This window comes from Ictalurus furcatus, chromosome 23 (assembly GCF_023375685.1).
Source record: "Ictalurus furcatus strain D&B chromosome 23, Billie_1.0, whole genome shotgun sequence".
Lineage (NCBI taxonomy): Eukaryota > Metazoa > Chordata > Actinopteri > Siluriformes > Ictaluridae > Ictalurus > Ictalurus furcatus.
Genome location: NC_071277.1, coordinates 4,226,965 through 4,242,745, shown reverse-complemented (window position 1 = coordinate 4,242,745; position 15,781 = coordinate 4,226,965). Strand labels below are relative to the sequence as shown.

General features: G+C 36.4%; 1 protein-coding gene across 3 annotated transcripts in view; it reads right to left on the bottom strand.

The window, feature by feature from the left end:
• eya1 (EYA transcriptional coactivator and phosphatase 1) overlaps positions 1-15,781 on the bottom strand; it is a 57,237-nt gene that overhangs the window by 33,894 nt on the left and 7,562 nt on the right. For 2 of the 3 annotated variants that reach the window (XM_053611368.1, XM_053611369.1), the window contains 6 exons: positions 14,864-14,991; positions 13,473-13,538; positions 9,539-9,616; positions 7,404-7,470; positions 6,300-6,439; positions 3,972-4,100 (listed from right to left, as the gene is read on the bottom strand). In XM_053611368.1, the coding sequence (XP_053467343.1) occupies positions 3,972-4,100; positions 6,300-6,439; positions 7,404-7,470; positions 9,539-9,616; positions 13,473-13,538; positions 14,864-14,987 (604 nt within the window). In that variant the 5' untranslated portion in view covers positions 14,988-14,991. Of the gene's footprint in view, positions 1-3,971; positions 4,101-6,299; positions 6,440-7,403; positions 7,471-9,538; positions 9,617-13,472; positions 13,539-14,863; positions 15,062-15,781 lie in introns of those variants that run through there. The other variant, XM_053611367.1, reaches the window with a different exon arrangement.

The following is a 15,781-nucleotide window of genomic DNA, read 5'->3' as shown; positions in this document are numbered from 1 at the left end:
TTATCCAATGTGATGCCCAGATATCTGAAATGCCCCACCCTTTCAACCATCTCTCTGTTAATGATAATACTGGAAGGATGGGTCAGTGTTTTGGAAGAGCGATATTTGGAACGTTGCGATATTAAGGTGGAGAAAGTTATCAACACACTACGTACTAAAATGTGCTATGGAGCGTTGATAGTCCAAAGAAGAATCATTGTCCTTATTAAGCAATGCAAGAATGGCAGCATCATCTGCATATTTAAAGTAATGAGTGGTGGTGACTGGACTCATCAGTTCATATTTATGTAAGTATTTATTCAGGTATTAGTGCATGATTATTCTTATTGTAAAGTGTTAGCAAAATATTTCTATGACACCAAACGTGATTGTTACACTATATTATAGATCTAGGACAATTTTGATCAGTGGAAAATAGATAAGTTTCCCAAAAGCATGTATAAACTGAACATGACTTTAACTGAGAGAGAGAGAGAGAGAGAGAGAGAGTGTTCGACATGATGCTCACTCTACCATATAACATTTTCCTTGTTGTGATGCTTTCTCGAAAGTCTGCCCTTACTAAGGTGGGTGTGGCCTAATATTCTAATTAGCACACTTGATTGACACCCATCTGAAATGACTCCCAGTCACTCAAGTAGAAATTTGAATGTAGAACTGTATGTCAGAAGTTATTCGGATGATCGTATAGTTCAGATCAGATGTGTATTATTATAATATTCGTTTTTACATTTTATTTACATATTTATTCTGTTTATGTGGAAATGCCGTTCGAACAAGCACGTCAGCAAAACATGCGAGAGCGAGAGTAAACTTTTCAACATGCCTCTCTAACACTCTCTCTGACACCGTGTCACGGTGAAAATATTTTCCCAGGAAGTTGTTTCCCATTGTGGCCGGTTTAACTAATATCAACAGGCTCTAAGCTAATGAACAGCTGTGCCTCTCTCTCTCTCTCTCTCTCTCTCTCATTCACTCTCTCTCTCTCTTTCATTCTCTCTATCTCTCTCTCTCTTTCATTTTCTCTCTCTCTTTCTCTCTATCTCTCTCTTTCATTCTCTCTCTCTCTCTTAATCTGCCCTACAGATTCATTTGCTGTTTTTTTCCATAACAATTTAACTGCATTTTTCTTGAAGAAAATCTTTTGTGTTGTGGTTAAGCCCCATTTATTTCTAAAGCATTACAAATGCAGAGCAGGGCAATGCAAGTTCAGCATAGCCACTTTTACATCAAAAAAAAAATTTTTAAAAATTGATAATTGTCTATCTCTATGCAAAGGACACCATGTCACCATGCCGTACTGATAATGGGCCTCATTTATCCATCTTTAAAGTGCACCTATTATGGTTTTGAAACGTGTCTAATTTTGTTTTAAAGGTCTCGTACAATAGATTTACATGCATCCAAGTTCTAAACACACTTTAATGTGCTCATAATTTAAACTGCAGCATTACCTTTTTACCCCAGTGTCACAAACGACTCTAAAGGATTCATTCTAAACTCCTCCTTTCAGAGAGTATAATCTGCTCTGATTGGTCAGATGTCCCGGTCTGTTGTGATTGGCCTACCACTGTCAGTGTGTTTCAAAAAGGAAACGAGTTTCAGCTCCGTCTGTCAGCGAGCAGCCGATGAAGACCAGAGGCGGGGCTTTTTGTTACAAACCTGCGTAAGTTAGTACAGGAAGTAAAGTCTGGAATTACTAACGACTCGTTTCAGCTGTTCAGAATCGGTTCCTTCTTTTGGGAGTCAATAACTCCGTTTGTTGTGTGCTTTGATTTTTTGAAACTTTGCAGACTTTTTACATTCACAAACAGCTCTATAACCTATAGCAGGTAATATTTGAAACACAATAATAGGTGCACTTTAAGTAATGTGTGTAAACTTTTGGTAACCAAAAGTTTCGGTAACTCTGATTTTCTTTATACCCACGTGCGTGCTGATAAATATCAATCAGCGGTGAATTACGGAGCATATTTGCTGATTTGCAAAGCTCAAAGTGAGCTGAAAACTACAAAACAATGAATAAACTTCACTAATGCAGCTCAGCTACCACATTAACACTTTCTCCTTTTGTAAATTTGTTTTGATATTTTTATGGATTTTAAAATTTTTTTTATTGTTTTCTTTCAAAGCACTAAATCGCTACATGTATGTGCAATTGAAATAAATAAGCTATTCAACTTTTCAGCGTGATCCGTATATACAGTTTCGGTAACTCGTGCCAATTGTGCGATTTGAAGCCGATCAATCGCGTTAGTGAGTCTCCTTATATGCAAATTTGTACACACTCAAGCACTGAAGTAGGACATGAATGTTGTTGTTTTTTCCCCCCAAAATGATGGGATTTTCATGAATACTACATTTCTTGGGTAAATTATCCTACGAACGATTTACGAATAAATCCATTCATATCCAGCTTGATAACTGAGGCCCATTCGTTATTACATGAACAATACCATAGGGAAAGTAATGGTTAGGTAATGCTACATAACATTAACCTTCTAAAACTATTCAGAAGAAAACAATTGGAGAAATAATCATTTTTTTCTTGCACATTTGGAGGGTGATTAGTTTATATTATGCGTAAATATGTTGTATCTAACAATGACTCAGCAGAGGGATCAATATATTTTTTATTCGTTGAAGTTTCAAAACAAAGCTGCTGATTGGTCTGCTGCTGTCCCAAAAGGCGTTATGACATCACAAGTTGGCAGTTGGAATTCAAATCGATGGAATTCAAATGCGCATTTAAAAGAGATCATTTCATTCTTTAAACCAAAAATCCATTCACTCGAATAACCCACAAAATAGAGTATGAACAGAATCTATACTTTAAGTGCTTAAAAAACATATAACTTTAATCACCTTCAATCATTGATGGGAAGTTCAGCAGAGATCTCAATCCAGACGTCTCAATACAAGCGCGATAAAATAATTTTTCTTTTCTGCAGACTTCTGAATTAGCAGAAGCAGGGATAGTGCTAAATAATATTTGGCAAGGATCTACAGCAAGACAATGGCTAGCTGACTTTATTTGGGGTCTGATTTGATTCGCAGCAGAGCTTGCATTTCTAACTTGATGCTAGACGTCTCAATAAAAGTGTGGCAAAGTCTTCGTTTTTCTTTCACCCTTTTGTTAATGGGGTGGGGGTGGGGGGAGGAGCCCAACCGTGAACTTTCTCCTCAGACTTCAGACTCCCATCGCACACTGAATTAACAAAACCTACAGTTCAAAAAGTCATAAAAGGGACATACGTTGACTCTGGATGGAGTGTGGAGCCACATGAAAGGCCGTTTTAAACGCCCTCCTGTCCATGAAGAATTGACTCATGCTGGGGAAAAGGGCCTGGTCACCCAACACCCCACCCTCCCCGAGGCACAAACCTTGCAAACCCCCGACCCCACCCCCCATCCTCCATTCCTAACTACACGCTCCTGCACTTATTTGTTGTGCTTCACTTAAAATTTCCCTCAAAAGGAGACAGTGACTTATCAATTGCGGCTTCGTTTGCTCTTTTTTTTCAGCAGCAGCAGCAGAGGTTTTGTTTTCTTGCCGCGGGAGTGTGCGATGAAGTCCAGACGGACTTTATTTTAAACAAAATTAACCTCACATCGTGTACGAAGTAGGAAGAAAGACACGATCACTGAAACAGTTATCATCTGGATGAGTGAGAGTCATTGAAAGAGTGCTACTTTCTTTTCCACTGCTTGGGAAAAGACGTTACAGGGATAAATAAACTGAATCCTGACTTTATATTTGAACATGATGATCAAAATGCAGTGAACGCTGATAAATTAAACTATACCAAAAAATGTGGAAAACTTTGCTGCGTGTATGTCTTCAAATACCAAATCAAGCAATTTCACTTGATTAATTGACATATTTGGACTGAACTGAGAAACCACAGGTCTTTTCCATTGAGGTGGGAACAAGAAAAGAAGAAGAAGAAGAAGATGAAGCAGACTCTAACCTTGCATTTGGTAGCTGTAGGGCGCTTGTCCCGTCTGCGGTGTTGAGAAGCTGGAGCTGTAACTAAGGAAGCTGCTCTGTCCTGGAGACTGAGCTTGACTTTCTGTCTTGATTCCTGCCCACAATGGACCTAAATCAGTTAGTGACACCAGAACAGTGACGCATAATCCTTAATTACACAGTGTACATATTCAAAAAGTATAAATATCTGTCTGTATGTTGGGCGATGGTTCAGAGTAATGATGGAGAAACAGTCTCTTCAAGTCTCAAAGCAATACTTTTCTTTTAAAATTCCTTTGTCACTTTATCACTTGATCAAACTTCCACAGTGTTGTTGAATTGTCGAGTCTGACTGTTGAGAAGATGTTGATTCATTTTCTGAAACAGCACCTTTCAGGGATAGTAAAGGCATTACATCATGCCGTTGCCGTTTATTTTCCTATAACGGCACTTCCCATTGTGTTTTATTCGTTATGTAAACAATTCCCGATAAAACAGCGTTGGCGCTTCATCAATTGTACAATTTTATTTCACTCGCTTAAAACGACAGATCATTTGTGATTGTTGCAACCAAAAATGCTCGATTTTGCTGCATCTTTGTGCTTTTTTTGTGGAAAACTACTGGAATTGTCTTTCACAGTGATGTTTGTCGGTAAATGAGACCTTTCAGTTGTACTCATGTTCGACGCACGGGAATCAAAGACGGCTCTGGCTGAATGTACGTTGTGATCATGTCACATGACACGTCCTGGTCCAAACTGGCGTAAAATCTGCATTCAATTCTGCGAAATCCTGGAGGAACTGACTAAAGGTTTGGGTTGTTCATTTGGGGGAACCTTAAAACCCTAAAACAGCAGGTTTCCCTTTCAGAGAGGATTCCAAGAAGAACCTGTTTAAAAGTCTATTAGTGCAGTTAACTCCAAAGAACCATAGAGGAACCCTGATAATTAATTATCCAAAAACCTACATGGTACATACACATCGCCACTGAGGGCACTATAGTTATCCTATTTGGGACAAGGCAGCCTAGGTAGGCAGCACTGTTGGACAAGTCTTTACCATTGACATTGTGGCATGAAAATTTTTGGATATCTTCTTAATTTGAGAAGGTAATCCCATAATTCTGTTCACCGCACCAATGTTCTCTGAAGGCAAGTATTCAAAAACATGGCAAACAAAATTGTCACAGTTTTTCCAATAAAATATTGTGATAAAATCATGTAAACTCAACTTAATCATAAGCTTTTTTTTTTTTTTTACATTTTATTTCCCGAAATTCTATAGTGTTGCCAATGCATATTTAATTTCCTCCATCACAAGGACAAATGAAGAACTTTTCTTGCATCTAAATTTCTTTGTTTTGGCCCTGTTTGTCTAATCTCTTTGTCTAATCTGCCTATGTAGTACAAAATAGCATGGTTTAGAAAGAAACGCACAGGATCGCAAGAATTTAGTCGGTTAAAAAAAGTCATCGACGTTAATCTTATCTCAATGATCAGCTAAGAGCTTGGTGTGCTGTTGCTGCATATCTGCGGGGGAATTTTTAAAATAAATGTCACAGTTGTATTGCCATGAAATCTGAAGAGACGGCCACTTCAGGGTGGTAGAGCATTGCTTAGCAGTGCACACTGCAGAAGTATTAAAATGTTAGCTGAGACATTTTCATTATGTAAGGTGCAACGAGAATCCGGGCCTATGGTTCGGTAGGGCTTGGGACTGTGATGTCATGACACAGTGATTTGTAGGAAATCCATCATTTTCCATCATCATGTATTCAAGGTATTTGAGTTAGCTAATATTACCTGGCTAGTCACTTGGTGCAGACAATTTCCAACACGATACTATGACAGCCAAAGCTTCACTGCTTTTCATAACTAAATTTCTTTTATAAAAACGTAAAGTTTCGGGTTCTAAAACCTGATTGGCTGAGCCACGTTCAAGGTCACACACAACTGTGACTCCATCACAATGATTTAATTCTCTGTTGATGTGCCAAGTTTCAAAACAATAAAACCATCGCATTACAGCCATTGTTCTCTCCATTGAATCTTTGTCTGTTAGGCTGCTTAGCAACCAAAGCTTACTGTTAACAGACCAGATTGCGTGGTGGAAGAATTGTGAAGCGTAAAATAACACAGTTTTCACCTGCTGTCATGTACAGATGAAGGAGTCTGAGGAATTAAACCAAATACAATACTTTGACAAAGTCAAAGAGGAAGCATCTGGAAAAGAACCCATTATAAATAACATTGGAACTCAGGGCCAGTTTTAAAAAGAGAAAGCAATACGATTTTGTTTTGTTTTGTTTTGTTTGTCTTTTTGTGCTTACCATAGGCCGGGATGCCGTAAGGCTGGCCTGGTTGAGGGTAAGTGGCGTAGGCCTGCTGCATTCCTGTGCTGTACTGCGTCTGTCCATACGCTGCCATGTTTTGTGAAGAAGGAGTGGGAAGAATATGCGGATAAGGTCTGCTGTTGGAGGGAGGAGAAAAAAGGAAGAAAGGAACATGATACACATTCGTTCACTCACAAAGACCTGAAATATAAACTTTTCCTCATTGATTTTTCTGATTTGGCTTATAAATCATATTTGTTTCCATTTAAAGAAAGTGCTTTATTTCTCTTACACCACAGCAATACGTCAACGTGAGCCATTTTTTATTTATTCAAAAGCGACATACTTTTTAATCGTTGCATTAATCGTTGTGGAACATCTGTGACCAAGCTTACGCTATAGTAGCATTAGCTTCTTGTAGTGCTCTGTACTCTGTAGCAGATTTACTACTGTACTGTACAAAATGCTGACATTGGAGACTCCTTCCAAAAAAAACGAAATAAATCTCTTCACAGAAAACTTTATAAGCATAAGCGTAAGCACGTTAATATAAAAATGTGATTTGCCTTGCAGCTGGAACGACTGTCGGTAAATTACCGTCTGACCAATCGTAATCAAGACGTATACCATGCTGTGGTCTAAATATTACACAATATATTTAAAATTTCTTGTATAAATGTGTTATTGGAACAAAAAATTTAAACCCCAGCATATATAATCCTAATCATAATCATAGATGAAGAATACACTGTAAAAAAAAAAAAAAAATGTCAACAGTAGATATATAAGTTTTATAAGAGATGGAACAGATAAGGAAAAACATATTTTTGTAACATTACGTAACATTTGCACACTGATAAAGTGTTAGTCCTAAATCCCAATACAGGTTGTGACAGTATGCTGGGGTGACTGTATCTACAGTATTTACATAAATAAACTCATTACATATGTTCATAGTTTGACTACATACTCTACAATTATGACCGTCAATAATAATCAAATGAAATAGTAAGGTTAGACTGAAAAAGAATAATAAATTACAAAGAATTGTTTTGTTTTTTTTCTGTTTGTTTTATAGAGCGAAAATAAAAGTCCACTTACTTGGAAGGATAGATCTGTGGAGAGAACTGGTGAGTTTGTCTTGGGCTGAAGCCACTGCTTCCAATAGCTACGGAAAACAGGCAAGCACATAGTTTCAAGCATTATAGAAAAAATATTAAGTAAATATGACTTTGTGCCAGCAGAACACATGGAATCTGAAGGGGAAAAGTCATTACGTGGGATTTATTTCACTTAAAGCCAAATAATGAAGAGCAGTAATGAGGGAAAATAAACAGGAGGCTTTCTACTGACTGTGCAGATCTCTTTGTGGGAGGGCATAGTGGCCACACACACACACACACACACACACACACATACACACACAGTGCAACGTACAATCTCTTGATATGCTGATATAGTGTTTTTCTCATCGTATTAAGTTAGCGCTAGCTATGTAACATTTTAATAAATGCTATTTCATTAACACATAGAACACATGATATATTTATGATATGCTGATCATACTAATTCAGAAATACAGTACAATAACAATATTGGTAATAATATCTCATATTTATTACTACTATTAGTATAGCTAAATAATATTACTAATACTGACAACACTAGCATTATTATTTCACTGAGGTAAGTATGCTAGCATATAACATTAGCAACATAACTTAGCTGCCATTTTTAAACTCAGACATTTGTTCATTCCTCTCTCTCTCTCTCTCTCTCTCATACACACACACACACACACACACACACACACTTATTAATGATATTATAATGTTTCTTATTACCACATGAAATAGCAGCTTCTTGCTAATATTCACAGCACTGGCACTGCTATTTACTGAGGTAATTATGCTAGTATAACATCAGCAGCATAACACAGCTGACATTTCTAAACTAACAGACATTTGTCCATTCCTCTCTCTCTCTCTCTCTCTCTCTCTCTCTCTCTCTTATTAGTCAAACTATAATAATATTTGTTATAACCACATGCTTAGCATATACAAGTAGCAGTATTCTATGGGCTGCCATTTTAAAAAAAAAGATACATACAAACTATTTAACACACAATATTGTGTTTTTTTCAACCTAATTTTCAGTGTGTGTGTGTGTGTGTGTGTGTGTGCCTGGGTTTCATTAACACAGTTATCATGTAGCAACAGTTTAGAAACTGCCGTTTCTGTCAAACAAACACTGTTGTTTAGCTTTATTGGTTGAAAAGTCTATTTATGCTCAATGATATCATATTTTTGGGTTCGACCACCTCTCAGCTCTCTACAGATGTGTGTGTGTGAGGTAGAGTGTGTGTAATTGGTTGTGGCATGTAAAGTAAAATGAGTTCAGGAGCCGAGACACTTTATTAACACCGGACACGTTTCCTCTCGGCTCCCCCGAGTTCTCCGGACTTTAAAACGCCTAAATTTCATTAATATCACAGAGACAGGAGTCATAACTGTGATTTATGTGCGTCTAACGTTAAGGTATCAAGTGTTCAGTCAAATAGGGATGGAAATAAGACAAATTAGCAGCAATGCTATACACCACCGTGAGCCATGTGGAAGTGTGAGCAGGGAATTTGTAACACTTATCCAAATATGTTTGCTTAAGTTCGAAATTAATACGCACTGAGAGTGTATAAGCGTTCTGAAGTGCGATATAGTTTACATTCTGCTTTGGGTTCAACCAGATACACAGTCAAAACAATCCAAAGTGCCATTTTATGATTCTCTTTTGATGCTAATTTGTTATACGATTAGCAGGAATGTAAATTTATATCAATTAGTTTCCTCTGTTAATGCACATTCACCTTAATTTGATGATTTTGTTTGGGTTTGTGGTTGGAGGAAGTAACGTGACCGGTATTTAAGGTTGTTATGGTGTATTGTGGTATACCATGATACGGAAAAATAGCTTTATTGCTAGTGCTAATAAGATAACTAGCTAATCTTTTGGTTGTTTATGTTTTTTTCCCTCTAATATATAATTTAGGCCGCAAGTTTTCTTTCAATACGTACCAACATAAATAACTAATGAATGTTTTTGCTGATGAAGGAAGTGACGTGATATATAACGTGATAATGAAATTCTACGTGTTTATATTGATACTGTTATGCTGTAAAGTTAGAGATAATGATCTTATGAATAATAAAGGTATTAAAGTGTGTGTGTGTGTGTGTTACCTGATCCTGAGAAGTTGTCTAGCGAGCCGTCTGCTACAGACGTGGTGATGTCACTGCTGCTCATTGGCTCTGTTTTAACTGTGAAACAGAAGAAAAAATTGTAATAACAGTAAAAATAATCATTAGAGAGAGAAAATATAAACACACAACAAAGCTTAATTATTGTATATATAATTTGAAATGTATTACACCTTACTAATTATCCTCTAATACATTCTTTAAATTAGAACTCACTAACTATTCCACAAATGAGTGAGAAAATACTTTTATATTGACTTATAATTGCATAAGTCTGGTGATGTTAAATTCCTAGGATCATGATACAAGTATGAACATGTAAAATATTTATAGAAGACTGAAATCATTTGCATAATAAAGTTCACAGTAATAATAATAAGACCGAGACATGTCCTGCTATGGGTTAGCAGTTAGGCATGTGCCAATAATCAGTTCTATAATATATGTGTTGCGATATTCACATATAATATTATTATCGTGGTCTCTAGAAAATATCATCAGTGACTTTTTTGCTTTGGACATGTGTTGTGGAATTATAACATTGTCGAGTGACAATTTATTTAAGTTATTATTACTGATTTCAATACAGTTCAGAACTTTCATAATCATTCAGGGTTAGTGATGTAGCAAAAATGCATATATATATATATATATATATATATATATATATATATATATATATATATATATATATATATATATATATATATATATAATGCCCTCTACTAATATTGGCACCTCTTGTAAATATGAGCAAAGGAGGCTATGAAAAATTGTCTTTATTGTTTAACCTTTTGATCTTTTGTTCAAAGAATTCACAAAAATACTCTGCTCTCATGGAGATCAAACAATTGCAAACACAGGTTTATCCAAAAAATATATGTGTGCCACAATTATTGGCACCAGTATGAATTCATATGAGAAAAAATATATTTGAAGTATATTCCCAATGATATGTTACATTTTTTAGTACACATGAGTGACTAGGAACAGGAAATTGTTCAACCATGACTTCCTGTTTCACGGGGTATAAATATGAGGTAACACATAGGCAAAATTCACTTAGTCTTTCATAACAATGGGTAAGACCAAGGAATGTAGCTGTGATGTGCGGCAAAAGGTTGTTGAGCTTCACAAAATGGGAAGTGAATAATAGTAAAAGCATTGAAAATGCCCATTTCCACCATCAGGGCAATAATTAAAAAGTTATAGTCAACTGGAAATTTTATGAATCAACCAGGAAGAGGATGTGTATCTGTATTGTCTCAACGCCCTGTGAAGAGGACGGTTCGAGTGGTGAAAAAATCTCCAAGGATCACAGCTGGAGAATTGCAGAAGTTAGTTGCGTCTTGGGGTCAGAAAGTCTCCAAAACTACAATCCGAAGTCACCTACATCACCACAAGTTGTTTTAAAGGGTTTCAAGAAAAAAGCCTCTATTCTCATCCAAAAACATACTCGAACGTCTTCAGTTTGCCAGACACTACTGGACCTTCAAATGGGATCGGGTTCTATGGTCAGATGAAACCAAAATAGAGCTTTTTGGTAATAAACACCAGAGGTGGTTTTGGAGCACACAGAGAGGTAACCATATGGAAACGTACCTCATGCCCACAGTTAAATATGGTGGTGGATCTTTAATATTTTGGTGCTGTTTTTCTGCCAGAGGACCTGGACATTTTGTTAGGATACATGGCATCATGGACTTTACCAAATATCAACAGATATTAAATGAAAACCTGACTGCCTCTGACAGAAAGCTTCAAATGGGCCGTGGTTGGATCTTCCAGCAGGACAATGATCCAAAACATACATCAAAATCAACACTAAAATGGTTTACTGACCACAAAATCAAGGTCCTGCCATGGCCATCCCAGTCCCCTGACCTGAACCCCATAGAAAACCTGTGGGGTGAACTGTAGAGGAGAGTCCCCCGGCGTGGACCTCAAAATTTGAAGGATCTGGAGAGATTCTGTATGAAGGAACGGTCTCAGATCCCTTGCCATGTATTCTCCAACCTCATCGGGCATTATAGGAGAAGACTCAGAGCTGTTATCTTGGCAAAGGGAGGTAGCGCAAAGTATTGACTAAAAAAAAGGCTGCCAATAATTGTGGCCAACTTATGTTTAACAAAGATATTTTTTTGATAAATCTGTGTTGTGTTTGCAATTGTTTGATATCCATGAGAGCAGAGTATTTTTGTGAACGTTTAAACAAAAGATCAAAAGGTTAAACAATAAAAACAATTCTTCACAGGCTTCTTTGCTCATATCTGTGATATCTATTTTATATAAATGTGACAATTGCTAAACGTAATTGTGTTTTTACTGAACTGATGTCATTGAGCAAAATTTTGTTACTCCTTTTTGTATTGCTAATACACACAGTCAGACATTTAACACGTTCTTCAATGACAATTGAAACAGTACGGTTTTACAATTCGGACCGGAATTAAAGCGGCGAAGTGAGCAGTAAATAATGGTGATTATTATCATGTTATGCTCAACTGTAGAAAAAGCATTGCGGTAAATAGATAAACTAACCACAACACTAGGTATTATGCACATAGATCAATCAAATTTGGGACGCTTGTTGTGGCTTGTGCAAATCAAGTTCGTTTAGCTAGCTATTGTTAAGTCAATAGTGTCAACAAGCTGACTTTATTTTCTCAGTGCTGAGAGGCTACCACTTCGCTCTTTCAACAAAGTACATTCTCGCTTATCATGTCTAACATGTCGGAAAACGCCCACACCACTGAGAAATGCCCTTTGTGGTTTTGCTAAACCACTAGGTGAATATCGTAAACCGTGACCGAAAGTTACGCAGTTATATTAAAATGATATTAAAATGGAATATTGGCACATGCCTACATGCCTAGAGTCAGTGTTTGTAGCTGCTGTGGACAGAATTGTACAATTTCTTTTTTCTTTTTTTTTTCAATGTCAGATCAAATCATTGATTTATCAGTCATCGTGTTTCTTACCGCAGGTTTTTATGTGGCATAAAAAGAGGAAAACAGGCATAAAGAGAGAGAATAAAAGGCCAAAGAGCCGGGTGCTGCACTGTGGAATGCATGAACGTGCAGGATAAATTGAGACGTCAAAAAGCGAATAAAACAGTTATGAGCTTGACCCGGGCAGAAAAAGAGATGATTTCACAGCACGGTTCAGACTTCAGCCGTATCTGTGAAACACATCCGTCTATCCATTTCAGAAAGAGAAAAGCGAGAAGGAGGGGAAAGTAGAAAGAGCTAGTGAAGGGAACGAGACAGAGAGTGAGAACGAAAGAGCAATGGACAAGAAATGAGAGAGAAGGAGAGAAAGGGGTGAAGCAAGAGACAGAAGAGAGAGGGAGCGAGGAAAAGAAAGAACAAGGTGAAAGAGAGAAAGTGAAAGAAGAAGGCGCTTTTTTTTCTTTCTTTTTTTTTTGATGAAAACTAAATCCACCATGTGGGTATAAAGTCATGCCCAGTGAAATCCCTCATGCTCGACATGGCGAACATGACTCCTCACAAGACAAACCAACATTTTCCCTCCTTCTTTTAGAAAAAAAACCAAAAAAGAAGCAGGGAAAACTAGCATGCACAATCTACAGCGCTAAATTCTCATTGCATACCATGAAACTCTGATCAGAAGGAGAGCGTTTCTTTCTTTTTCTTTTTTTTTTTTCAACTTCAACCATGCTTTCAATTCAACACAACACAACACAACAGACCCTAATGAAAGGCACAATAGTTGAATGGTTCCACAATCTCATCAATTAAATTGTAGCTAAAAAAAAAGAATAAATCTACGGTAGATTTGATAGATCGCCAAACTGAATAAGTGATGAATTTGTTCTCTGTTTAAAAAAACAAACCAAAAAAAAAAAAAAACACCAAGTATTGGCCTTTCATTGCTCGCTTGCTTCTACACAAACCTGCAGTGGATTGCGAATTAGAACTTAATAACCAGTCGGCTGTCGTAAGCATAGTGATGTTATCACCTAAAGGGAGAGAGAGTGGCACAGAAAGGGGCAGATGACCAAAAAACGGGCGCTCGACGCAGCACAGGCGGGACAGAAATCACATTATGTAAACTGAGAATGCGTAAAAAAAAAAGAGAGAGAGAGAGAGAGAGAGCGAGAGATTAAGATTCCCAACAGGCTGAAATAGGATCGGCAGAGAACAGCGGACTCGCATTTTAGATTCTTTAAACTCAACCTGGCTTTTTTTTTTTAAATGATGTTCATAACGGTCTCATTTCAGTTTGGAGGTTATTTAGAAAACATTACACAAATTTTTAGTATGTGTCTCACTAATCTTGCTAAAACTATCATATAAGGTTTTATAAGGCACACATAACTATACCTATTTTAAATCATTTATATCTTCTACAACCACATAATATCATTTTATAAGAATTAAACTGATAGCATGAACAAAATATAATTTTTTTAATTATTATTATTATTATTATTATTATTATTATTATTATTATTATTATGTATTGTTATTATTAATTAATTTATTTATTTTGCAAAATCTGATATTAAAATATAACACAGTTCACTTGAGGCATGATCTAGAGACGCCTCAACGTGATATGCTTTCTTCAGTTTATTCTAAAATTTTAATATAATTCAAGTTATGCTCAGGTATATGATACATACCATACCATAACCTATTTTTTTATTTCTTTTTTATTTCAGTAAAACAAGATGTAATGATTTTCCTCCTGAATTCCACTACTACGTGTTCATTTATTTTAATCAAATATTATCCGAATAACAATATTCAAATTTGAACAATATTCAAATGTACTTTCATTACACACATAGATTTCTATTTATATATATATTCATATATCATATATAATATATTAATCAATTCCGATCTGATATAAGACAAATATCAGTATATCTTGTACGTCATACAGTATATAGTACATTTTCCTAATCCTGACTTATAAAGCCTGACAAATAGTGATGAGAGAAGATTGTTCATATACCCGAGTTGTTCATATTACAGTGTTTATATACAATAGAGAACATTTTATTTCATACCCAACAAATATCTAATATCAAGTTATCACCTCGGACGTAACTAACTAAGCTAAACATTATTATACTTTCCTGAAGCAAATATAATAAAGATTTCAAATATGACATAACGTCACTAGTGAACCATAAAACGTTCACTATCAGTCTGTCCACGTACAGTATTGCTCGTTTAACACGTTTCACAGAGAAGGAAGGATGAGAAGTCATGTGTAATATAAAAATCAGCAGTAAATTGTAGACGGTGCTGAATGCACATGAAAGGATCTCACCTTCAGTGCCATTTGGTGTCATGGAATTGTTGTTAATGTGCGAGTTATCGAGGTTTGGGCCGTTCGGAGATTCGCTGCTACCACTGACTCGGCTGTGCGGACTGGCTAGATCCTGCATTTCCATAGACCTGGGAATGAAACGCACAGTAAATATCATCGCACATATACATACAGACATGAATGTCAGTTGAATCTGATATCAAGTACACAATAAAGGGTTAGCAAATGATTCATTACCAACAACAAAAAATCATCGATAACCACAACTCATAGTCGTGACAGTTACAGTGCATTTTAACACAAAATTCGAATTCATATTTTGAATAGATTTCAATTATTGTGACTACTATAATCCCTGCTGGTTATTTAACATCTTCCTAGCGTATTTATTATTCCATTTTCACATTATCACTGACACACACACACACACACACACACACACACACACACACACTGTATTTAAAACATGTTTCAGCTAAACACATTGCATTGGTCTCCTGAGATGAAAACACTTAATGTCCCTCGAGGCACGCGAATGACATTCGACACGAATTTAACAATTAATGAGACGCCTCGACTGACGAGTGACTGGCCTTGCTCATTTTAACCGTTAATAATTCACACCATTTACGCACAATGCCGTTTTCATATGAATTTTTTTTGTTGTTGTTTGTTTTTAGGGGTCGGTACAATTCGAGGTTGCAAACAAGTTCAGGAAATGAAAAGAAAAAAAAAAAGGAATGAATGCAAGAGATTAAAAAGTTTTTCTTTGCTGAAATCTGTGCCACTAAAAACATTATTCTATCATCTGCATTGCTTTATTATGCATGGAAAATGAAGGCCAGTGTGCGTGTTTGTGTGTGTGTGGGTGAGAGAGAGAGAGAGAGAGAGAGAGAGAGAGAGAGAGAGAGAGAGAGA